Raw genomic sequence first — 25,963 nt, 5'->3', positions numbered from 1 at the left:
TAGGTTTTTCTTATTTAAACAGAAAAGTACCAACAATTTTGTCCACATTTGTAGATTAGTAATCGCCAAAAAAACAGATGGCAACATGTGAGCTTAGTAGATTTCTCCCTCCCACTCTTTCCTCTTATTGGCATTCTACAAAATAGGGAGGTTATGAAGCAGTTTATTGAGATTTATTGTGGAAGATATATTTTCTCGTAATTAGCTTAACCCCTTCACCCCCGGAGCTTTTTTCGTTTTCATTTTTCGCTCCCCTCCTTCCCAGAGCCATAACTTTTTTATTTTTCCGTCAACATGGCCATGTGAGGGCTTATTTTTTGCGGGACGAGGTGTACTTTTGAACGATACCATTGGTTTTACCATGCCGTGTAACAGAAAACGGGAAAAAAATTACAAGTGTGATGAAATTGCAAAAAAAGTGCAATCTCACACTTGTTTTTTGTTTGGCTTGTTTGCTAGGTTCACCAAATGCTAAAACTAACCTGCCATTATGATTCTCCAGGTCATTACGAGTTCATAGGCACCTAACATGTCTAGGTTATTTTTTATCTAAGTGGTGAAAAAAAATTCCAAAATTTGCTAAAAGAAAAATAAAAAAAATTGCGCAATTTTCCGATAACGGTAGCGTCTCCAATTTTCGTGATCTGGGGTCAGGTGAGGGCTTATTGTTTGCGTGCCGAGCTGGCGTTTTTAATGATACCATTTTGGTGTAGATACGTTTTTTTGATCGCCCGTTATTGCATTTTAATGCAATGTTGCGGCGACCAAAAAAACGTAATTTTGGCGTTTTGATTTTTTTTCTCGCTACGCCATTTAGCGATCAGGTTAATCCTTTGTTTTTATTGATAGATCGGGCGATTCTGAATGCGGCGATACCAAATATGTGTGTATGTTTGATTTTTTTTTTTAATTGTTTTATTTTGATTGGGGCGAAAGGAGGGTGATTTGAACTTTTATATATTCTTTATTTTTTTTATATTTTTAGGGTATGTGCACACGTCAGGATTTCTTGCAGAAATTTCCTGAAGAAAACCGGAAATTTTCTGCAAGAAATCCGCATTTTTTTTTTTTTTTTGCATTTTTTTCCCCGTTTTTATTTGCGGTTTTTTTTAGCATTTTGCAAGCGTAATTAGCTTGCAGAATGCAAAAGTTTTCCAAGCGATCTGTAGCATCACTTGGAAAACTGACTGACAGGTTGGTCACACTTGTCAAACATAGTGTTTGACAAGTGTGACCAACTTTTTACTATAGATGCTGCTTATGCAGCATCAATAGTAAAAGATAGAATGTTTAAAAAAAATAAAAAAAAAATGGTTATACTCACCTGCAGACAGCCGATCTCCTCAGCGGCGTCCGTTCCTATAGATAGTGTGTGTGTGCAGGACCTTCGATGACGTCGCTGTCACGCGACCAATCACAAGACTGCGACGTCATCGCAGGTTCTTCACACACACCATCTATAAGAACAGAAGTGGCAGCGTGCACCAGAGAGGCGGGAAGACTCCGGGGGCCATCAGAGGGTGAGTATATGACTATTTTTTATTTTAATTCTTTTTTTTTTTTTACCAATTATATGGTGCCCAGTCCGTGGAGGAGTCTCCTCTCCTCCACCCTGGGTACCAACCGCACATGATCTGCTTACTTGCCGCATGATGGGCACAGCCACATGCAGAAAGTAAGCAAATCAATGCATTCCTAGTTGTGCGGAATCCCCGCAATTCCGCAAATTTAATGAACATGTTGCTTTTTTCTCCGCGATGCGATTTTTTCGCGGAAAAAAATGCAACATTTGCACAAGAAATGCGGAATACACTGTAAATACTAGGAGGCATATGTAGGCGTTTTTTTCGCGTTTTTATCACGTTTTTAATGGCGAGGAAAAAGGGGAAAAAAACACAAAAAATACTGAACGTGTGCACATGGCCTTAAACACTTTTTTTTTTTTAATTTTGGCATGCTTCAATAGCCTTCATAGGAGGCTAGAAGCATGCACTACAGGATCGGCTCTGCTACATAGAGGTGAAGTGCAGATCACCTCTATGTAGTAGAAATGGTGGTGTACTTTGAATGCCGACCACAGGGTGGCGCTCAAAGCAATCGGCCATCAACAACCATAGAGGTCTCAAGGAGACCTCTGGTTGTTATGGCAATGCATCGATGACCCCCGATCATGTGACGGGGGTCAGCGGTGCGAGCACTTCCGGCCGCGCGGCCGGGAGCGCTAGTTAAATGCCACTGTCAGCGCTTGACGGCGGCATTTAACTAGTTAATGGGCGCGGGCGGATCGCGATTCCGCTCGCGCTCATTGCGCGCACATGTCAGCCGCTGACATGTCGCGGCTTTAAGGTGGGCTCACCGCCGGAGCCCAACTCAAAGCAGGGGATCTGCCAGCTGATGTACTATTCCGTCAGCTGGCAGAAAGGGGTTAAAAGTTAAAGGGACTGTGCAGAACTTGGGTATTGATGACCAGTCCTTAGGATAGGTTATCAATATCAGATTGGTGGAGGTCTGACACCGGTGCCCCACCAGTCTGCGGTTTTGCGCTCCAGGGGTGGCCAGATGTAGACATTGTACGGAGTGGAACAGCGCTGCTCCGTACAGTGCGTAGTGGCCATTAGCGGGTACTGCAGCTAATTACAAGCAGGAGTCACAGAATTGATCTGATTTCTGTCAGTATTTGAAAAGCTTTTTATATGAAAACACGGAATGAAATCATAGAGAACAAGGTATTCCTGACACAGATTCTTTGTTCTATCCTTTGTAATAACATTTCCTATTGCTGTTTCTTATTTTATGTAGAAAACAATTGCTCAGGTGTTAGTCCATCTTCATAGGAATGACTACGTTGCTGCAGAGAAGTGTGTCAGAGAGAGTTACAGGTAAGATGATCTGTGTTAAAGGAGACAGAACCCGACTGTAGATGCATCGTATACCGGACAATGTTTCCTTCATTTACATAGCAGAAAGCAGGACTCCCACCGATGCGAGCAATATGGGCAGGTCATTGCAGTCTGCCAGTTAGGCCACATTTACACTTAATAAAGCCAAAACCAGGTAGGGAGCATAAACTATCAGTACACGTTCACAAGTTCAGTAGTTGGTCAGTACTTTACCTGAGTATTTGTAGGCTGCACCTTAATTGTCCTCCTATTAGTGCTCCCAAGTTCGGCTCTTTCTTTTCCAATTCTTAGATTTTAGAGGGATGCAGGACACATCAATAAACTAATTTTGCAGAGTAAGCATGTTGCTAATAGTAAAGTGGTTCATGTTTCCATCCCTGACAGCTGTCAAGCGCAGCGTTCTTGTGCAAAGAGCTTTTTCATTGAATTACCGTGTATTGTTTAGTATGGAAATCGATAATAACTCAATTGTGTGACCTTGTATACAATAAAACAATTTACTAGCCCAGTGGATTGCATCACAAATCATCTGCAAACATTGTTTTTACATTGTTTTCTAAGGAAAAAAGTCCTGAAAAGTGTCAAATATTCTGCAACCTTGAAATGAGTTTCTCAACTTTTCTGAATATTAGATGTCAGATACTTTCTCCACATCCACACGGGGAGATGGCGTCATTGCAATCCTTTTCTAGACTAATGGATTTAGTTCTGTAAACATATCTATTGTGTACTGAATTGATCAGGTATTTTTGTGGTTACTTAGATTTAGACCTGAATAGTCTAAATGGATTCTGAAGTTGTAAATTCTGTTTATGCAACTGAGAACTATATTCCCAGCCTGTGAAGATTCATTCCCCACCATGGCTACAGGATCACAATGTAGCTGTGGTGCTCAGATCGGACCCCTCTCACCAGACCACATAACAATACACTGTTTTAGTGTGACTTGAAGTAAATGGTGAGGCACCTGTTGAGGCCAGTGGTTGGCAGATTAAGATAAAATGCTTTCTCATTGTGTCTTATAGTACTGCATACTAAATAATGAACGTTATTCACAATAGTCCTTCACTCCTTGATTGCATTTTGCCTTGAATCATGTCTTCTGGACATGGCACACTAATATTGTATTTTTGTGTTTAGTATTCCAGGTTTCAGTGTTAGTGAGGACTGTACTGCACTGGAACAGCTACTAGAAGGGTACGATCAGCAAGACCAGGACCAGGTGTCTGAAGTTTGCAACTCGCCTCTTTTTAAATACATGGATAATGATGTAAGTGCCCAGTGTGTTCTTTTTAGTATTTAGTGAGCGTATAAAAAACACAAAAATATTAAACTTTTAAAGGGTTGTCCAGCAATTTAAATAAAACATGTTTTTTGTTAGATGATACAAAAAAAAAATATTTTAGTGATACCCCCATGGTGCTCTATTATCAGTATTTCCACTTCCAGAATTTGTGTCTGGATGTAAATAAAAAACAAGAATTTTAGGCACACATTGGTTATTAGTATGTATGACAATTTTATAGTTTTATATACTTAAAGGGGTTGTCGCAGAAACAAAGTACATTTTAACGAATAGATTTTGGAATAATAATTTCCACAATTGGATGTGTTAAAAAAAACAAAAACAAAAAAAACCACATTCCTCTGCTGAGATAATCTTCTAAATGCTGTGTGTGACCTTGCAGGAACCTGGTCGGCAAGTACCACAGCTCCTGCGCGCTCTGTTGCTGGCTCATACCTGCAGTAACGAGCTGACAACAGAGTGTGTTGTGAAAATACCCAGCGTGCAGAGACCAGTGATGTCATTTACAGGGATGACTCTGCTCTCTGCACATCACTGGTCTCTGCATGCTGGGTATTCTGACATGCTGTGTTGCCGGCTCATTACTGCTGATCTTAGCTGGCGACAGATGACGCGCTGTCATTGTGCACATCGCAGAGCCCCTAAACCAAGCGTCGTTTTGTTTCAGGCAGAGGCTGCCACAGTGACCGTGGCCTCTGACCCCTGTTGATGGTTCATTTAAGTATCCCAGCATGCATTGGGATTCTCAAATGAAGAGTCATTTAAAAAGGAAATAACAAATTAAATTAAATAGAAAAGCAGTTAGATAGTGTAGTTAGGGAATTTTTTGTTTGAGTATATTAGCAAATGGTTTTAGATTTTGGAACTATATAGATAAGGCTTTAGGATGAAAATGACCTTGGACTTCAGCCCACCTCTTTAATTACTTACATAATACTTTATAACTGTGTTGTAAAGCGTTTTTGCATGTTCATATTACACAGAGGTGGACCGCAGTGCCTTTATTAGCCCCTAGCTGTACGGTAGCCCACCTCCTTTTAAGTTAGCAGCTAATAAAGCGGCATCTCGGGAAATAAATGTTGAGGATCAGAGTTGGCTCTAATCTTGTCCCTTACAATGAGAGCCTGGCGGTCCATGATTTCACACAGTAACATGCAGAATGCAAGAAGTACAAGCATATGGAACTAGTGAATAGCAAATGGAGAGTATAAAGAGCAATATTGTGAAACTAGGCAGGTGTTTTCCTAATGTACACAGTCAAACTTGAGCCACATTTTAACATTTAATTTGTGTTGTGATAGTATGCCAAGCTGGCATTGAGCTTGGTTGTTCCAGGAGGTGGCACAAAGAAGAAATCTCCAGCAGCCTCACAGAACGGTGTATCTCAGCCAACACAACCGGGCGGCTCTCAAGTTGAAGAAGATGATGATGAATATGCCGGAGGCCTCTGTTAGAATTGTGAATCTTGCCAAGGCTGCACTCATGCATATCTGACCTCTAGTCAATCCCTTATATCTACAAAATACACCACAGCGGATATAATATGAGATGTTTAATGATTTGCTTTGTTTCATGGCATTAGTGTGAAAAAAAAATCTACTTCTACCACATTCTGTCTGTACAAAAGTTCCACTATATTTAAAAGAATGGATATGGATCAATATTATTCCCCTGCTCCACAGTTAGCCTCTATATCTAGAAACCATCCTTGTAGCATGTAACTTCGTCATTGACAGATGATTGGGTGCGTTTAATTATTATGTTTGTACAAATGTGTTTTCCTGTAAATTACTGGAAGTAATTGTGACATGGCAATTAAATATTTATAACTCAACCTGTATGTCTGATGTATGTACTTCAGTACCACCATTTGTACACCTCCTCTGCGGCAGCAACATGTCAGTGACGCACAATCTTTTTTTTTTTTTTTTTTATCTTGGGGCCATATTGTCAGATTGAACTAACGCCATGGGCCGTAATGAAACATCATAAACCTCACCACTTAGATATTTATTAGGTGATTATTCCATATTTAGGACTCCCACCTACCAAGGAAATAGAGGTTTTCTTCTCTCCTATTCACAATCCAGAATGGCAGGGACCAAGGATTTGGCTTTCCCCATAGTACACTGCTCAAAAAATAAAGGGAACACTAAAATACCACATCCTAGATATCACTGAATTAATTATTCTAGTTGCAGATCTTTATTCATTACATAGTGGAATGCGTTGAGAACAGTAAAACATAAAAAATGATTAATGAAAATCAAAATGAATATCCCATGGAGGTCTGGCTTTGGAATGAAGATTGCCTTGTGCAGGCATGTACTACGGAGGACAGAGAATGAACTTCAATCCAATATTGCAGCCAGCATGCAGCCAGCGGGTAAGGAAAGGGTGAATCAAACACCCGAAAACCCCGCCTCTATGGCTGAAAATTGTTCCCTCCAAATTCAGGTGACAGAGTCCCTTTAAAGTCAAAGTGGAAAATCAAATTACAGGCTGATCCAACTTCAGGGAAAATGCCTCAAGACAACAAAATGATGCTTAGTAGTGTGTGTGGCCTCCATGTACCTGTATGACCTCCCTACAATGCCTGGGCATGCTCTTGATGAGGCAGTAGATGTTCTCCTGAGTGACCTTTTCCCAGACCTGGATTAAAGCATCAGTCAATTACTCGACAGCCTGTGGTGTAACATGGTGTTGGTGGCTGGAATGAGACATCATGTGCTCTCTGGGATTCAGCTCTGGGCAACGGGCATGCCAGTCTGTAGTATCCATGCCTTCATCATGCAGGAACTGCTGACACTTCATCCACATGAGGCCTAGCATTGTCATGCATCAGAAGGAACCCAGAGCCAAGTGCACCTGCATATGGTCTCACAATGAATATGAGGATCTCATCCCTGTACTTAATTGCAGTCATAGTACCTCTGACTAGCACATGGAGGGCTGTGTAACCCTTGTAGTGCAGCGGGGTTGGTGCAGTGTAACAGACAGGCAGTGCCCCAGGAAAGTTCAAAAACAAATGTGTTTTAATGTCCAGAACTCGCAAAGTAAACAGCTTATGGTATCCTCCGGATCACAGCCGGGAATCAAGACAGTCCGTATCCAAGATCTGTTGCTGTGGGCGACTGCACCACCGTGCTATGCTGAGGGGTGCCAGGCCTTTTGGCTTCACTTGGCTCTGTGTTACTTCACACAGGCTGAGCTTTGCAGAGTCACCTTCTCTGCAATTTTGCAAACCAATACTGGCTATAGCTGTGACTGCAATGCACCCCAGCGGTTAAGACGTTTCTGTGCACATCCTGGGGGTCACATAGCGACCCTCACATATAACACCTGTCACTACCTCTCACTCTCCAAAGAAATGCCTCCCCTCACCATTACTGACCCACTGACAAACCGGTCATGCTGCAGACAGAAGAACGTTCATGTCTGTTACATGTGCTCAGTGTAAACCTGCTCTTATCCGTGAAGAGCACAGGGCGCCAAAGTCGAATCTGCCAATGTTGGTGTTTTCTGGCAAATGCTAATCACCCTGCATGGTGTTAGGCTGTAAGCACAACACTCACGTGTGGATGTCGGGCCCTCATACCACCCTCATGGTGTCTGTTTCTGACAGTTTGAGCAGACACGTGAATGTTAGTGGCCTGCTGGAGGTAATTTTGCAGGGCTCTGGCACAGCTCCTCCTGTTCCTCCTTGCACAAAGGAGGAGATGGTGGTCCTGCTGCTGGATTGTCGCCCTCCTACGGCCCCCTCCACGTCTGGTATCTGCTCCATGCTCTGGAACCTGTGCTGAAAGATACAGCTACCAATCTTGCCACAACTCGCATTGATGTGCCATCCTGGATGAGCTGCACTACCTGAGCAACTTATGTGGGCTGTAGACACCACCTCATGCTACTGTACCTCTAGCGGTGAGAGCAATGGCAAAATGCAAAAGTGACCAAAACAGCCAAAAAGGATGAGAACAGAGAAAAATGGTCTGTGGTCACCCCCTGCAGAACCCCTCCTTTATAGGGGTTGTCTTGCTAACTGCCTATCATTTCTACCTGTTATCTGTTCGCTTTGCACAACAGTATGAGAAATTGATTCACAATTAGTGTTCCTTCATAACTGGACAGGTTGATTTCACAGAAGTGCGATTGACTTGGAGTTGAATTGTGTTGTTAAAGTGATCCCTTTATTTTTTTGAGTAGTGTAGTTACAGTGGATTTGTTCCCTTCTATAAATTGCAATGATTATGGTAGCACCTGCGTACGCCCACTTCTTTACTACTACTCCTTATCTAGATGATGACATGACCACACAGTGCACCATTAATAGTTACCTACACCTATGGTGCTACCTGACACTCCTCTACTCCCTATCATGGAAAATACATATGTGCAGCCATTAGACTGTCAGGCAAATGCCATACAGACAGCCATCGATGACTATATGTGGCTCCAGGTTATAGGTTTGGCAACACTGATATATGTGAATGCATAGTCTTATCTCCTAGAGAATGCAGTGCTATCTGGTGAGTCTCCTGCCAGGGGCATACACAGAATTCAGAGCTCCATTGTACTCATTTCAGAAGCGCCATGGCCTCACAGTACGGCTCTCCGGTCTGTAACATGTTCACTGATGGAGAAGCATGTGACCGGACCTGTCCACCAAAGCCTCTATTGAATATCACTGTACGTGCATTTTTTTTTACATAGGATCAGTCTCCAGATCTCACAAAACTATCTGCATACATTACTAAATAGATCTGGTACCTAATGGGACTGATGTTCTTACTTTGAAAATCCATGTCAAAATGATTGTATAATTCTTTTTTTGACGTTTATCCTCCTGATATTACAGTGAGCGTTTAAGGCTACGTTCACATTTGCGGTCAGCGCCGCAGCGTCGGGCGCCGCAGCGGCGCCGCATGCGTCATGCGCCCCTATACTTAACATGGGGGCGCATGGACATGCGTTGTGCTGCGTTTTGCGCCGCATGGCCGCAAGCGTTGGACGCAAGAAACGCTTCAAGTTGCATTTTTTTTGCGTCCAACTTGCGGGCAAAAACGACGCATGCGGCGCAAAACGCAGCGTTTTAGCGTGCGTTTTGCCGCGTTTTTGTTTGCGTTGTGCGCTGCGGCGCCGACGCTGCGGCGCACAACGCAAATGTGAACGTAGCCTAATATGTCCATCTAGAGATGGACGCATGAAATAAAACTCTGTTCAATCAGGATTATACAATTATGACATGGATTTTCAAAGTAAAGTACACCATTCTCATGAAGTCTAAGAGATCTATTTAATAGTGTTTGCAGTTTATATTGTAAAATCTGGTGGCAGATCAACTTTAATCATTTGTGGACTTCTAATCTTGTCCATAATGAATAGGTATATTTCTAATCAAGGCCATTGCTTCTTATTCACATAAGTATATGAACCTACCGTAACTATAGTACATTTGCTAATGTTATGTGACCTGGCATGCCTTACACAGATCAGACAGTAGGGGGAGCTATTCCTCAACCTGAGGAATAATCAAGTATGAGGCCATTCGACTGGAGCACAGATCCCAGAACCACGTCCAGAATAAGATTCTCTAGCTTTTAATGTTACCAGAAGATCTGTGCACCTCCGTCACTACCATTGTTATACCATCTTTAGCACTAAATAAAGCATTACGTTATGATTTCAACTGAAAATATAGAAAGCTAATTAACATGGATTCACATTCCTCTAAATACAGTAAGGTCCAGAAATATTTAGACCATGACCAAATCTTCGTGATTTTTGGCTGTGCAGGCCATTATCTGGTATTTAAAATGAAAGAACTGAGAAGTAATTGAAGTGTAGACTTTAAAGTTTAATTAAAGGGGTTGAGTGAAAATATCCTGTGAAACGTTTTGTAGTTGCAACCATTTTTTCTACAAAGCCTCCTCATTTCAGGGGCCCAAAAGTAATTGGACAAACCTTAGAATGCGTGACTTCTGAAATAAACACTTTCACATAGCCCGGGCCTATTAGGCCCTTGTGCAAATCATATGGAGGAACTCAAATAACTTTACAAGTTTATTTCAAAATTGCAGCGTAAGATATGAAAAACGCACTAAAGTAGCAGAAAATAGCAAAAAAGTAAGCTACCGGGCCTAAAAGCCTGGGGTTACGCATTGTAGGGTTGTAACGTTACCATAAATAAAATGTTAATTTTTAATACTTTGAAGTGGTCTTGGCAATAGTCCTTCATAGGTCAGCCAGGGAATTCAACGAGAGTTTACAGTCAAACTTTAGTCTCCTTAAGCAGCCAAATTTATCAATTTGTAAGGAGAGGTTTAAGTAAATCTTCTGCCACTGATAAAATACTGACATGGAAATATAGAACAATATTTCTTTAAAGGGAATGATGTTCCTGGGATTGCGCCAATGACACTCAAACCTGCTTTGAAAAATCCCGCACTTGCACAGTGTGTATCGTGGAGCCGCTCTTGCGCAGTGTCGATTTGGTGAGCCACTCGTGCCATGACCAGCGGCTCCCGCGTATGCGCACTGAATCTGTGTGTAGGACCCAGCTTCACTGACTGTTTGCTGCCGGAGCCATACGTCACGGCACATGCTCGGCTCACCGATTGACAGTGCGCGAGTGCAGGATTTTTTCTGCGGATCCGCAGCGTTTCTGCAGCTGCTGATCCACAGCGGTTTCCCATGCATTTTCAGTACCATGTAAAGCTATGGGAAATGAAATCCGCAGTGCACATGCTGCGGAAAAAAACGCACGGAAACGCAGCGGTTTCTTTTCCGCAGCATGTCAATTCTTTGTGCGGAATCCGCAGCGGTTTTTCACCTGCTCCAATAGGAAACTGCAGGTGTAAACCCGCAGCGGAAACCGCAATAAAAACCGCGATAAATCCGCAATAAACACCGCAGCGGTTTTGCACTGCGCATTTATCAAAACCGCTGCGGAAAAATCCGCAATGGAATCCGCAGCGTGTGCACATGGCCTAAAGATATTAGCAAATATCTATTCATTCTTCTGGCAAGGTTTGTTTAGTTAATATGGAATATTTACGTGAACAATACGGCCTGTGGGCTTGGATGAGACCACACTACATGGGATATCCTGCTGGGTCCCGTCACATTTTATATTACTGGGCCCCTTTACTTCTATGTTTTGTGAGTCAGCTTTTCTTGCAATACTTGTTGATTTAACAGTAAGAAAACTCTCCAAGGATGAAACAAATCTGGAAGCAATTGAAATGTTGGAATAGTGATTCAAAAGCTCATGGCCAATTTGACTTAGAAAAATGAAAGTGTATTGGGGCGTGGCCAGCGCTACTATCGTAAGGACGTCAGGATAGTGAGCTCCCATCTCAGGTGGCCTATGTTAGCGAATAAAACAAGCTTATGCACCGGATTTCTACAACCAAAGCTTTTGGAACATCAGGGGAGCCGGTAGCTACATTGCAGAAATGTATAAAGTCAGGAAAACCACTCCAAAAGCGGGAAAGACTGTACGCCCTGGCCCAGTCCGGAGACTCCAAGATGGCGCCGACCAAGATACCAACAAGAAGAACCTGGGCGCAGAAAGAGGAAGTCCCCCCTCTCCATTACAGTCTCAGACTAAAAGACACGCAGAATTCAAAGCCAAAAACAAAGGAGAGGCAGACCGGGAGAAGCTCGAGGACTTAAAATCTAAGGCAAGTACCTTTAAAGCCCAGAAAATAAGCAGCCCGAGCCTTAAGCAGAGTTCCCGCGATAAGAGTGCCGATCACGAGTCCTGCCATCATGGAAATGGCAAACCCGGTTACTCCACAAACTCCCCTCGCTACATCGCGAAATCTTCGAGGGAGCAGCCGATTCCTAGCGCCAAGGGTCATAGGGAATCCCCCCATATGAGCTCCGGGATGCTGGGAAACAAAACCACCGTTTCCCAGCCTAAAATCATCAGCCCGACGCAGGCTGCACACTCCCGCCAGAGGTCACGCGGTCATTCGCACGATCATTCGCGGTCCAGAGAGATCAATGCATATGCTTCATATAGTGACATCGGGAGTGGTCTCGCCCGCGTTCTCCGCTCTTCAGCCAAAAAGACTGTGCCCATCTTATCTGAGCACCTACGGAACCTGCCTAACACCCTCCTATCCCCGATCAGAGCCTCATCCTCCTGTCCAAATGTGTCCCTGATCTCGGATCTGCCGCTTTCACCCATATCAGCGGTGACAGAGGCATTAAATATGCAAACACCTACATCCAGTAAACATCACGAGGAATTATTAGAAGGCAATAAAGATATGCCAATTTATTCTTCTAATGACACTTCCCCACAAACTAAATCACCCAATACCTCCCCCTCAACCTTGATGGCTAATGCACAGATCAATGCACAATCCAACCCGGATTTACTGAAAGCGTTATATGCTATGGATGCTTCTTCAGCTAATGCCTCAGAGAAATTTATTAAAGATATGATTTGCATACTTGCGCAATCCTTCCAAGATAAACTTTTTTCAGATAGACAAGCCCTACAAAAAAATATTGATGAACTGGGTGACAGAGTGGATCACCTGGAAAAGAAAATGGGCGAATTGGTCACGTCTCATAATCTACTTATAGACTCTCATTATGCTCTAGAAGAGGAAGTGGTCTTTCTCAAATCCAGACAAATAGAGCACGAAGACAGGAGTCGCAGAAATAACCTCAAATTTCGTGGAATTCCTGAAAGCATAAAAGACAAAGACCTAAATGATCACACTGTCAATATACTGAAAACTATACTTCCTCGTGCCTCTAGAGAAGATCTGCTAATCGAGAGAATTCACCGTCTCCCAAAATCAAAATATGCCCCGGAAAGGGCTCCTCGAGATGTGATAGCCTTTTTTCACTATTTTACTGTAAAAGAAGAGATTCTGAAAAGAAGCAGGCAAACCCGATTATCTAAACCCTACGAGAGAGTAAAAATTTTTGCAGACTTCTCCAGGGCCACTTTACAAAAAAGAAGAGACTTATTCAACGTAACAGACCACCTAAGAAAGAATAAGGTACTATATAGATGGGGATTTCCCACAAAACTTTTAGTAATGAGAGACGGTGTTACCTTCGCCCTTACTGATGCCAGAAATGCGGAGAGATTTATACAGGACCTTGGGTTACCCCCCCTTCAGGGCTCAGACCGTAGAGAAAACACCAGGGAGCCTGCAAAACATCTCTCTACGGTGCATAACTTTCGCACGGTATAAATCAACACATAGGCCATCCTGACTACTTGGCCAATTTCTTACCCCCACTTGCTAAATGAGCTGTAGCTCTCTTAGCCCCACACTCTTTAGTGTGTGTCTTCAGTTTTATATTAGTTTTTATGCGTTTATTAATGTTTACTTTTATGCAGGTTCATTTCACAGAGATCATCCTCGCTGGTTCATATTGCTGTGGAATTCGTCTTTCCATGAGTCAATGTTCCAGAACTCATTGAATGGACATCAGAATACTTTACGGATACCTACCAGCCGGGTTTTGGGTAATCTTATTTGCCAGATCATTGTGGTACATTTTATGCATTTTTTTGCTCAGAATTGTTTATGGATTTAAAAATTTTATCCTATAATGTAAACGGCCTAAATCTTCCTTACAAGAGATTCACAGTATGGAGAGAGGCTATTGGCCTTAAAGCGGATATTATTATGCTACAAGAGACTCACCTCATGAGGGAAGATAACGTCAGATTTAAAAATAAGAAATATCCTACAATTTTTTTTGCCAATAGTACAAAGAAAAAAGCGGGGGTGGCGATTGCCCTTCATGCGGATCTACAATTTATACAAACTGCTGTCCTTCAAGACCCAGGGGGAAGATATTTGGCTATATCTGGTACTATTGGGGGTAACTCCATTACCATAGTCAATACCTACGTCCCCAATACTAGACAGATAAGGTTCCTAAATAGTTTCAAAAAAAAACTAGAATCCTTTAGTGTAGGGCATGTAATATGGGGAGGGGACTTTAACCTAATTGTAGACCCCCTTCTAGACTGCTCAGTAACACTTTCCTTTCATAAAACAAGAAATCTAAAACATTGGCTCAAAGGGACAACTTTTCATGATAGTTGTAGACTAATAAATGCTTCCTCTAGAGAATACACACATTTTTCTCCTCAACATAAGTCCTTCAGTAGAATAGACTATATCCTAACTAGTTTGTCTTTAGTAGACTCATATTTAAACTTTCATACAGGTCCCATAACTTGGTCAGACCATGCCCCAATTTTATTAACGTTACATATGCCAACAAAAGAAAACAATATGTTTAATTGGAAGATGAATAAATTTCTTATCAATTCTAAAGAAAATTCAGACTTGATTGAACTGGCCTTGAAAGACTATTTCAAATTAAACGACACTAGTGACATCTGTCCGGAGATACTCTGGCTGGCTCATAAGTGTACGATAAGAGGAGCAATGATACAACTAGGGGCCAAACTAAAAAGGCTGAGGAATGCAAAACAATCACAACTTATTGATAAAATTGATAAATTAGAAGAAAATGCACAGTCAGATCCCACCTTTAACAAATTCAATGAATTAAATCTTGCAAGAATGGAACTGAGAAATCTACTCATTTCTCAATATGAAAGGAAAAGACTAATTCTAAAAGCAGGTTACTTTACCAATAACAATAAACCCTCTAAAATTATGGCAAACAAATTTAAACCTATACGTGCCCACAAATCAATAGACAAAATAGCCCTCCCCACAGGTAAAGTAGTTTATAAGCCAAAAGATATAGCCAAAGAATTTGAAACTTTTTATAAAAAACTATATAACTTAAAAGACCATAGGGACTTTATTGCCCCCACTAAATTGGACATCAAAAAATTCTTAGACAAAATAAACATCAGAGCCCTCTCTGAAGATCAAAAGGATTTTCTGGATACCCCTTTCACAAAGGAGGAAATATCTAGAACCATAAAAAAAATTAGTAAAAATAAGACACCTGGTCCTGACGGTCTTCCTAACGAATACTATCAACACTATCAAGAAATACTTATCCCATATTTAACTAGGGTCTTGGAATACATAAGAAAAAATGGAAAATGCAGAGAAGATATGCTACGAGCCCAAATAACTGTTATCCCGAAACCCGATAAAGATCCAAGTAAATTAGAAAACTATAGACCCATTTCCCTGCTTAATGCAGATATAAAAATATATGCTAAGATGATTGCTGATAGAATACAAGACATATTACCGGAAGTTGTTCATTCAGACCAAGTGGGTTTCATAAAGGGCCGACAAACGGCTGATAGTACTAGAAAACTGATTCACCTTATGTCTCGCTGCAATCGGATGCGGATTCCCAGTCTGTTTGTTACTCTTGATGCAGAGAAAGCTTTTGACAGATTGAACTGGGAATTCGCGTTCGATGTTCTTCAGAGGATGAACTTTCCCACCCCGTTTATTACAGGTGTTAAGACCTTGTATTCTTGTCCTTCCGCCACAATCGTAGTTAACAATACACAATCAGACAGATTCTCTATAACAAATGGTACTAGGCAGGGGTGTCCCCTGTCCCCTCTGATTTTTATTCTCAGTATAGAACCATTGGCCCAAGCTATTAGAGACTCGGAAAATATAAAGGGTATCACCTGGGGCAATAATAAATTTAAACTAAATTTATATGCCGACGACATAATTTTGACACTCACTGATCCCTGTGACTCCCTTAAAGCAGTGTGGAGACTGTTGGGTGAGTTTGGTCTTGTCTCATACTATAAAATAAATATGAATAAAACTAACGTACTCTCCATGTCATTAAATCCATTGGTGGCCTTCTCGTTGAGACAACAGTTTGCCTTGAACTGGAATTGTACCAGGGTTTCATATCTAGGTATCCTTCTAACAAAAAACATAAATAAAATTTCTTTGGTCAACGCGGAATGTCTTCTTGATGACTTAGAGCAAAAAATGAAAAAAGCTACGACACTGTCACCTTCTTGGCTTGGCAGAATTATACTCTATAAGATGTTGTATCTACCCAAGGTCTTGTATTTTTTCCGTTGTATCCCGGTCCCTCTTGCCCCTCATACCCTGACCAGATTCTCCCAACAGTTGAATCGATTTGTGTGGAATGGAAAGAGGCCTAGGGTCAAAAAAAATACACTTGTAAAGGCAAGAGAAAAAGGCGGTGTGGCCCTTCCGGATCTGTTGGCTTATTACCATGCAACCCTTTTGGACCAAACTAAAAAATGGTTTAACATCAGCAATAGTCCTGACTGGGCAAAAATTGAGATACAACAGATGCCGAATGGTGAACCCCTCTTGTTTTTAAGAAACATCCTCTCCAACCCGAAAGATTTAAATCTTATTTCAGATCCCATCCTACAAGCTTCACTAAAAAGCTGGGTATACCTCTGTTCCAAAAAACATAGCCTTTTTCCCCACTCGATGACAGTTCTGAAGACACCTTTTCTGCTTCCAGTGAGCCCTTCATTGAGACATCTATTTACAAATTGGACGACTCAAAAAATAAGGCACGTAGAGGATCTCTTTGAGAATAATAAATTGGCCCCATTTAATATAATTAGAGAAAGATTTAAATTATCACATTCAGATTTTATGCTCTTCCACCTTCTCAAGGAGGAATATAGGAAGACAGGTTGGACTTCGTCTAAACCAGTACTAATAAATCAATCCACTTTGAATTTCCTCAACAATCCCCCGCCTAACAATAAAAGCAGCCTAGCCGTTTTTTATAATATGTTGACAAAAAAATTGATATTTAATGATACAGGTTGTTTCGAAAGGTGGGAGATTTCTTTAAATACCCCAATTACCCCATCCCAATGGGAGATAGCACTCAGGCTCCCGGGCAGATCCTCTAGGTGCTCTAACATCATTGAGACCCATTTTAAATTAATACATAGATACTATATGACACCCTCTAGGCTTAAACACTTCAACAAGGGAGAATCAGGTGTCTGTTGGAGAGATTGTGACCTCCAGGCTAACATCTTACATGTTTTTTGGTCCTGTCCCAAGCTTTCATTCTTTTGGACAGACATTTTCAAAATAATCTCATTAATCCACGATAGCGCTGTTACCCCTGATCCGTCCTTGGCGCTGCTCCTCCTCAACATGACACAATTTAAAAATAATAAATTTTTGATATGCAATATCTTGATGTCTGCGGCTTTCCAAATAGCGAAGGGTTGGAAAAGTAAGCAGCCTCCTGACATCAAAACCTTAATTATGTTTGTGGATAATCAACAAGCATATGAAAGAATTTATTTTACACTTCATTCAACAGAGGAGCGGTTCCAATCTAGATGGGGCAAATGGAATCTCATTAAACTGGCTATGGATGATCTCTTTTTTGTATAAATCCTGCAAGTTTCAAATCTCAGTTTCTAAAGTTTATGTTATAACATTGTTATTATAATTCTCACTCTACCATTATTGCACTGTTGTGTAATCCATTATATTTCTACTATACTTGATGTAGACTTTATTATGTATCTTTTACGTACCATTACGTGTATTATTTGATATAACTCAATAAAAATCTTGTTTAAAAAAGAAAAATGAAAGTGTATTAAGCCCTTTATTTCCCATACCTTATCCAACGATGCTCCTATGGTTGAACCTTAACCCTCCGAAATTCCAGGAGGTCATGGGGAAATAAATTTATTGAAAAAACAGTGTGACTAAATGGAAAAAATAGACGTCATGCTCATATTTCTCTCCTCCAAACTCAACAATCTCACAAAACAGAAGCAAAATAACTGTAATAAAGGGAATTGTGTATCCTCACCCTAAAATTTTCAATAACGGCCAACTCAAGAAATATGTTATTATCTCTCAAGACTCTAGGGAAGAAAGGAAACGATAAATAGATGATGATTGAAATGAGGCCCCAGGCATGTTTAATCTCTCAGTTCTGTTCTAGTTCAGATGTGCAGTGGATTTACTGAATAGCTCTAAGGCCAGTTTTGTAGGGATTGAGAGCTAATTGGATGATAATCTAAATATTTAGACTTTTAAACGTTTCAGGCATTTTTGCAGTGTTTTTTATGCGTATTTTAAAGGCAAATTTTTCAGCTGTTTTTTACAGTACCAGCAAAGTCTGAGATTTCAGAAATCTCATGCACACACATTGTTTTTTTTTTTCATCAGGACTTTGTGCTTTGCATGTTTTTTTTCACAATGTAGAAATGAATGGGTGCTGAAAAAACCACACCAAAAATGCAGGTATCAGGTTTTGCTGCATTTTTTGTGCCAAAACCTGATTCTATAGAAAAGGACTTTTTTTTTCAACACTAAACTTTATCAACATGAGACGAATCTAGTATTCCACAGCAAAAACTGCATGAAAAACGCAGCAAAAAACAAACAAACAAGGAAAACATGCTTCTTTCCTGCCAAGAGATCAGTTTTTGCTGCAGCAAAAAAAGAGCCTTGTGTGATCTTAGCCTTAATGTGTTTAAAAGTTTCGTGTTGTGGCAGATTCCAGTATGCAAAGCCAACCAAATAAACGGCATGGCTTTACTTGTTATACAATATGAGGACAATATGCCAGCTAATTTATAGTCAAGAGAAAGCCAGATTGTAACAAATTATCATACCAGGTAATGCGCTTGTTAAGGGGAGTTTCCATTCATGTCAGAGCATCGGCACCATGGCGCACCATCCTCACAAATCACCATTAGGCTATGTGCACACGTTGCGGATTTTGCTGCGGATTCGCAGCAGCTTTCCATGTGTTTACAGTACAATGTAAACCTTTGGAAAACGCAATCCACAGTGCCCATGCTGCGTAAAAAAAACGCGCGGAAACGCTGCGGGTTACATTCCGCAGCATGTCAATTCTTTGTGCGGATTCCGCAGCGGTTTACACCTGCTCCATAATAGGAATCCGCAGGTGAAATCCGCATAAAATCCGCAACGTGTGCACATAGCCTAATGATAATTTGCGAGGATGGTGCGCCATGGTGCTGATGCTCTGACATGAATGGAAACTCTAGTAAAACGCAGTGCCTTTTACCTGCGGATTTGTCAAATCTGCTGCTGAAAAATCCGCAGAGCTCAAAACTACGGGTGCACATACCCTTACCATCGCATGCTGACACTCGTCTTCCTGACCGCTCACTTGCTTGAATAAGAGCGAGCGCTCCTCATTTCGCAGCACAGACTGAGAAGGTGCAATTACAGATATGAAGGAGAAATAATAATGACACATTTTGACCCACCAAAAGGCTTATTGAGTCATTACTGCAGGTTTGTCATGACAGTAATGGCCTACTTTGGTGGATGAAGTACAGTATATTGATGACTGCCTTTTTTACAGTGCAATATGTTCAGGTAAGTATAGATTACACGAATAAAAATGAATGAAATATTTTATTTACAGATTGTCAGAATACAATAAAAAAAAGTTCACGCAGGATTCATTTGCTGTCATTTTTCATCACAAAAAGAAAATTTCTCTAATTGGAATATTCAAAGAAATGAAAGAAATTATTCATAAGTAGAGAACTACTGTTATGCACGTACCACACTCCCACATGGGTAAAGGGAGTAAGGAAGACTATATACATCGAAGTCACACCCACACCCAAGGTCCCTGTACGGACTAGTCAATCCCTAGCTGAACAACAAAAATCACCACCTCGGACCTGACTCCCTATTAGTCTGGTGAGGGGTTTCTTGTGCCTCCTGAGGAACCAGAGACCGCAACACAAAGGAAGGTGTACAGGTGGACACAAATACCAAGGAGGAGAAACTTAAAGCACATTCTTAAAAGGGAGAGCGGGAATAGTAAAGCGAGCCAAAAAATAAATGAAACTAGAATAATCTCCCATAAGCCTAACAGTGATAAAAAGAAAATGTGCTGGGAAGGTAGACACAAAGCAAGAATATGAGTGAAATCTAGCAGGGAAAATCTCTTTGCTGAAGGGCTGGAACTCCTTAACACAAATCCATCTTGAAGTATAGCCAGCAAGAAAGTGTAGTGAAGAGATAAAATACAAAGCCCCACCCAGAACGAGATAGGGTAAATCAAAATGGGAAAAAATCTGGAGAGGAGGAGGAGAAGTGAGAATAAAGACAATATGAACAATCAGCATTTGGACAAGGAAAAGAGAGTGCAATAGCTTAACAGACTAGAGAACTGACCACAAAGAAACAGGTCACGAGATGGAATCTCCCAACCGTGCCATGACCACTACTATGCCCATAGTGAAGTAATATAATTTTATATACAGTGGGGAAATAAGTATTTGATCCCTTGCTGATTTTGTAAGTTTGCCCACTGGCAAAGACATGAACAACCTATCATTTTAAGGGAAGGTTAATTTTAACATTGAGAGATAGAATATCAAAAATAAAATCTAGAAAATCATATTGTATATATTACATAAATTTATTTGCATCCAGGTGTTCATTGGCAAACTTCAGACTCTAGCCTCTACAACAAGGGCAAGACCAAATAGCTTTATAACTATGTCAGGGACAACATCGTAGACCTGTACAAAGCTTGAATGGCCTACAAATCCATGAGTAAGACGCTTGGTGAGAAGGAAACAACTGTTGGTGCAATAGTAAGAAAATGGAAGAAATATAAAATGACTGTCAATCGACATCGATTTGGGGCACCATGTTAAATCTCACCTCTTGGGGTATCCTTGATCATGAGGAAGGTGAGAGATCAGCCTAAAATTACACGGGGGAACTCTCCCATTGATGCGGTAAGGTAGTCCTGTGCCCTTAGCAGAGAAACACCCCCAAAACATGTTTCCACCTCCATGCTTGACAGTGGGGACGGTGTTCTTTGGGTCATAGGCAGCATTTCTCTTCCTCCAAACACGGCGAGTTAAGTTAAGGCCAAAGGCCTCACCTTCCTCATAATCAAAGATACCCAACGAGGTGAGATTTAGCATGGTGCCCCAGATAGATGTCGATTGACAGTCATTTTATATTTCTTGCATTTTCTTACTATTGCACCAACAGAGTCTGATCCAGCAATAATGAGTTCATGGCCAGTGCTCTGGTAATCTGCATAGAGTATGTATAGAATGTGAAAATTGTTTAGCTTAATGGGGTATTATCCCAATATGTATTAGGTGTAATAATTTTCACTAATAAGCAACACTAAAAGGCCTAGTGCACATTTAGTAATATAAGGATGAGACAGATGCTGCATGATGTATGCTGGCGTATTCAGTGCCCATGATGATTATCTTTACTTCTGAAGTCACTAGGATGCTGATTTTCTATTTAGTCTCTAAGGGCCATCATATTTGATGAGAGGGATCTGTAGAATAAGAGCAGTATGAATACCTATAACTCACGAACAACAGCAGATTATTAGGATATCCTTGCATCCAAAAGTCTGATCTGATAATGCTATTTCTGTACACCTTCCAAGAGGTTATCGACTGCCAGAAGACCCATTATATATGCAAAAATGATGACCTGTATGTTGAGCAAGCACATGGATGATGTAAATACCAAATCTATACCCAACTGCATTAGATTTGCCGGTAACATTTTATTTATATACACCAGCCATAGTCTAAAAAGGCATTATTTATTTATCTCTTTTTAATTGCCTGTTATATATTGTCTCCTGGCTATGCCAAAAAAGCACTTAACTGTAAAGCCTTAGTAAGTGCAACATTGTTAATAACATTTAATACTTACTGGATATGTAACCTGTTTCCTGAGATTTGGTATTTAGAATCAGTTTTCTGATCAATATTTACCCATTCATGTCCATATTGATGTAGATGGTGCGAGTTACCGAGCTCAGTGACTGGTTACATCGGTGATTCACAATGTAGTCATGGCCTCGCCGTTGCAGCCAGTATACAGAAACCTCTGCTTTGGCAGCGAGGCAGAACTGAACCGAGGGAGGGTAAGTAACCTCCGATTCTATTATATTAATCCAACTTAGGCCATTAGAGGCCAGAAAGCTATAAGCAGATAAACCCCTTCACGACATCCGCCATACATGTACGGCGCTGCTGGAGGTGAGTTCCTGCAAACCGCAGTACATGTACTGTGTGATGATCGCGTGGGCTTATCCGAGCACTGGCGGTATTAAAAGCTGACGCCCTGCAGCACTGCCCAGAATCGGTGCTACCACCGATCACAGGTGTTTAACCCCTCTGATGCCGCTGTCAATATTAGCAGAAGTAGGGAGCTCCCTCTCTGCTCTGATCAGCACAATACAGTTGCGATCGCATTGTGCTAATGGTCTACATGGTGACCCCGGGCCAAAAGATTGCCACGGGTTCACCCAGGTACGGTAGCCTGTCAGCTCCTGCTCAGAGCAGGAGCTAACATGCCTCCTCCCTGTGTGCGACACAACACAAAAGCATTGCAGAGTATTAGATCAGAGATCAAGGCAGGAAAAGTTGATGTCACATGGAGGGACAAGGTGAAAAACGAGAAAAATAGTTAAAAAAAAAATTTAAATAAAGAACATACAATGAAAAATATTAATCCACTAAATACATATATTTATGTAAAACAAAAATAAACAAATAAAGTACATATATTTGGTACCGCTGTGTCCAAAATGACCTGACCTATAAAACTGCCCCATTAGTTAACTCCTTCAGTGAACACCGTAAAAAAAGAATACATGGCAAAAAAATATGCTTTTTCATCATATTGCCAAACAAAAAGTGGAATAAAAAAAATCGAATGTAAATAAAAATTGATTTGCTGAAAACATCATCTTGTCCTTCAAAAAAAAGCCGTGATACAGCTCCGTCAGTGGATAAATGAAAAAGTTATAGCTCTCAGAATAAAGTGATGCAAACTTTTTTTTCTGTTAAATAGTTTTCTATGTGTAAAAACACCAAAACATAAAAATTATATAAATGTGATATCACTGTAATCATACTGATCAGAAGAATAAAGTTGGCTTATCACTTTTATCACACAGTGCATGGCATAGAAAAAAAACAACCCTGAATTTCTGTTTTTTTCATTCTGCCTATCAAAAATTGGAATAGAGAGCGATCAAAAAACGTTATATAACCAAAAATGGTACCAATAAAAACGACAACTCATCCCGCAAAAATCAAACCCTCAAATGACTCTTTCAGCAGAAATATAGAAAAATTATAGCTCCTAAAATATAGCTATACAAAATCTTTTTGCAAAAAAAAGTGTATTTTAGTGTGTGACAGCAGCCAAACATAATAACCCGATACAAATCTGTTTTCACACTAATCGCACCGACACGACGAATAAAGTAATCTAATCACTTATACAGCATTAGGAACAGCGTCAAAAATAAATAAAACCAATTCTTCACATACTGTTGATTTGTTCATTCTCCCAAAGATCGCAGTACGGCGCACATTTATCCTGCACCCTGCACTGAGCACTTGCATAAAAGTGCGGTCGATCACAGTTTTCTGCACCTCTGAAAAGAAGGACACTGCTGTACACAGGCCAGATGGAGTCCAGAGTAACTCTGCTGCCTCATTATAGTAAACAGATCCCTCGTGGGTTTCATGATCTAAGTACTCAGCTTAGAGTGCAGGATAAATGATGTCCAAAATGTTATGTAAAATGTTCCCAAAAAAAGGCTCAACTCAATCCACAAAAAAGCAAGTCCCCACTCAGATCCAACATCAGTCAATGGACGTATGGGGGCATGGTAGTACAAAGGCTCTGGAAAAGCGCTTTGGCTCCTCTTCCCCCAATAGAAATCCAGCTAATTCTGCTCTCCCAAATCCAAATGCGCCCCTCCGTCTAAGCCCCTGCGTGCCTAAATCGCAGTTAGCATTCTTGTGTAGCAAAGAAAAAAGAATGAACCAGCTCACCCACAGCAGCATACGGCTTGCTGAAGCACGGAACCTATGTGGTCAAACGTGTAGTACTGATGAGAAAAATATGTGTTCCAGCTTCTTTGAATCCAAACATTTATTAAAAAATGCTTCTTAAAAAAAACATGGCAAAGTTCACTTGGCAAGATATAGGTGCGCGTTTCAAACGCCTGAGGGTTCCTTTATCAAACTATGAACTTATGGTTTTATAAGAATAATTTCTAATACATTTTTGGATTCAAAAAAGCTGGAACATATCTTCTTTTTCTCAGAATCCACGCTTGGCATTTCTGTGGTGATGAAAGCCCGCTTATTTTACGGCATCCATGTCTCCAGAAACACAAGCTGGGCACAATGTAAGGGTATTGCAATGTATGGGCACTACAATGTATTGGCACTACAATGGCAGATTTGCAATTTTCTCTCAGCAACATCCAGTGCTACTCGTTTCTGGCAAACTCCCATGGAGTCAAAATCCTCCCTGCACCTGTAGATACATTTCCAGAGGGGTGTATTTCCAAAATGAGGGTGGATTCTGCTCTTCTGGTACTTAGGGGCTCTGTATAGCCCACAATCTATGGTATTCTACAAATTTGTTCTCCAAAAGTCAAATAGCGTTCCTCTTGTTCCAAATCACGCCATGTGGCTAAGCATTACAGTACAGGCACACATGGGCTTGTGCCACGTACATAAGATATTGTGTGACAGATTTTGGTGCCATTTTATCCATAAAATCACATTTTTGTGGTAAAACTGTAATTATTTTTTCTTCAACTCCCAATGGCATAACATTCTGTGACACACATGTGGATGATCACTGCACCCCTAGATTAATTCATTTAGATGTGCAGTTTAAAATGAGGTCACTTATCTGGGATTCTGCTGTTCTGGCACCTCAGGGGCTCTGGCAATGTGACATGGCACCCCTAAACCACTCCAGCAAACTGCACTCCTTCCATCCTGAGCCTTGCATTGACCCTCAAATGTAATTTTAGTCCACATATGAGGCATTGGCATACTCAGAAGCAATATGGTAACATTTTATGGTCCATTTTATGCTATTACCCCTTTTGAAAATTAAAAACTTGGGGTGAAAGTAAAATTTTAGTGGAAAAAATGGTAATTATCCAATGACTCAGCCCAATGTTATACAATTCTGTTAATTGTCTGAGGATTAACCCCTTTCTGACATTGGATGTACTATTCCGTCGAGGTGGGGTGGGCCCATATGACCACCGACGGGATAGTACATCATATGCGATCGGCTGCGCTCACGGGGGTAGCTCGGCCGATCGTGGCCGGGTGTCAGATGACTATCGCAGCTGACATCCGGCACTATGTGCCAGGAGCGGTCACGGACCGCCCCCGGCACATTAACCCCCAGCACACTGCGATCAAACATGATCGCAGTGTTCCGGCGGTATAAGGAAGCATCGCGCAGGGAGGGGGCTCCCTGCGTGCTTCCCTGAGACCCCCGGAGCAACGCGATGTGATCGCTTTGCTCCGAGGGTCTCTTACCTCCTCCTCCCTGCAGCAGGCCCAGATCCAAAATGGCCACGGCATCCGGGGAGGTGGCCTCACAGCGCCTGCTCAGAGTAGGCGCTGGGAAGCCTGGATCTGTGCACTTCAGATCGCCGATCTGACACAGTGCACAGCAAAGTGTCAGATCAGCAATCTTACACTATAACATGATGCCGCCCCCCCCCCCCCCCCCCGGGGCAATGTTATAGTGTAAAAAAAAATATTCACATGTGTAAAAAAAAATTAAAAAAAATTCACACAAAAAAATCCCCCCAAAAATAAAATATTGTTCCTATAAATACATTTCTTTATCTAAATAAAAAAAACAATAAAAGTACACATATTTAGTATCGCCGCGTCCATAACGACCTGACCTATAAAACTGTCCAACTAGTTAACTCCTTCAGTGAACACCGC

At 41.2% G+C, this 25,963-nt stretch overlaps 1 protein-coding gene across 1 annotated transcript in view; it reads left to right on the top strand.

Annotated features, from left to right (window-relative positions):
- Nucleotides 1-6,040, top strand: part of NAPG (NSF attachment protein gamma) — a 29,240-nt gene extending 23,200 nt beyond the window's left edge. Inside the window, exons 10-12 of the mRNA XM_077270190.1 lie at nt 2,800-2,879; nt 4,041-4,170; nt 5,508-6,040. Of these exons, the coding sequence (XP_077126305.1) occupies nt 2,800-2,879; nt 4,041-4,170; nt 5,508-5,660 (363 nt within the window). The 3' untranslated portion in view covers nt 5,661-6,040. The remainder of the gene's footprint in view (nt 1-2,799; nt 2,880-4,040; nt 4,171-5,507) is intronic.
- The last annotated feature ends 19,923 nt before the right edge of the window (nt 6,041-25,963 follow it).

Source organism: Ranitomeya variabilis, chromosome 6, assembly GCF_051348905.1.
Source record: "Ranitomeya variabilis isolate aRanVar5 chromosome 6, aRanVar5.hap1, whole genome shotgun sequence".
Taxonomy (NCBI): domain Eukaryota; kingdom Metazoa; phylum Chordata; class Amphibia; order Anura; family Dendrobatidae; genus Ranitomeya; species Ranitomeya variabilis.
This window is presented reverse-complemented; position numbering and strand designations above follow the sequence as displayed.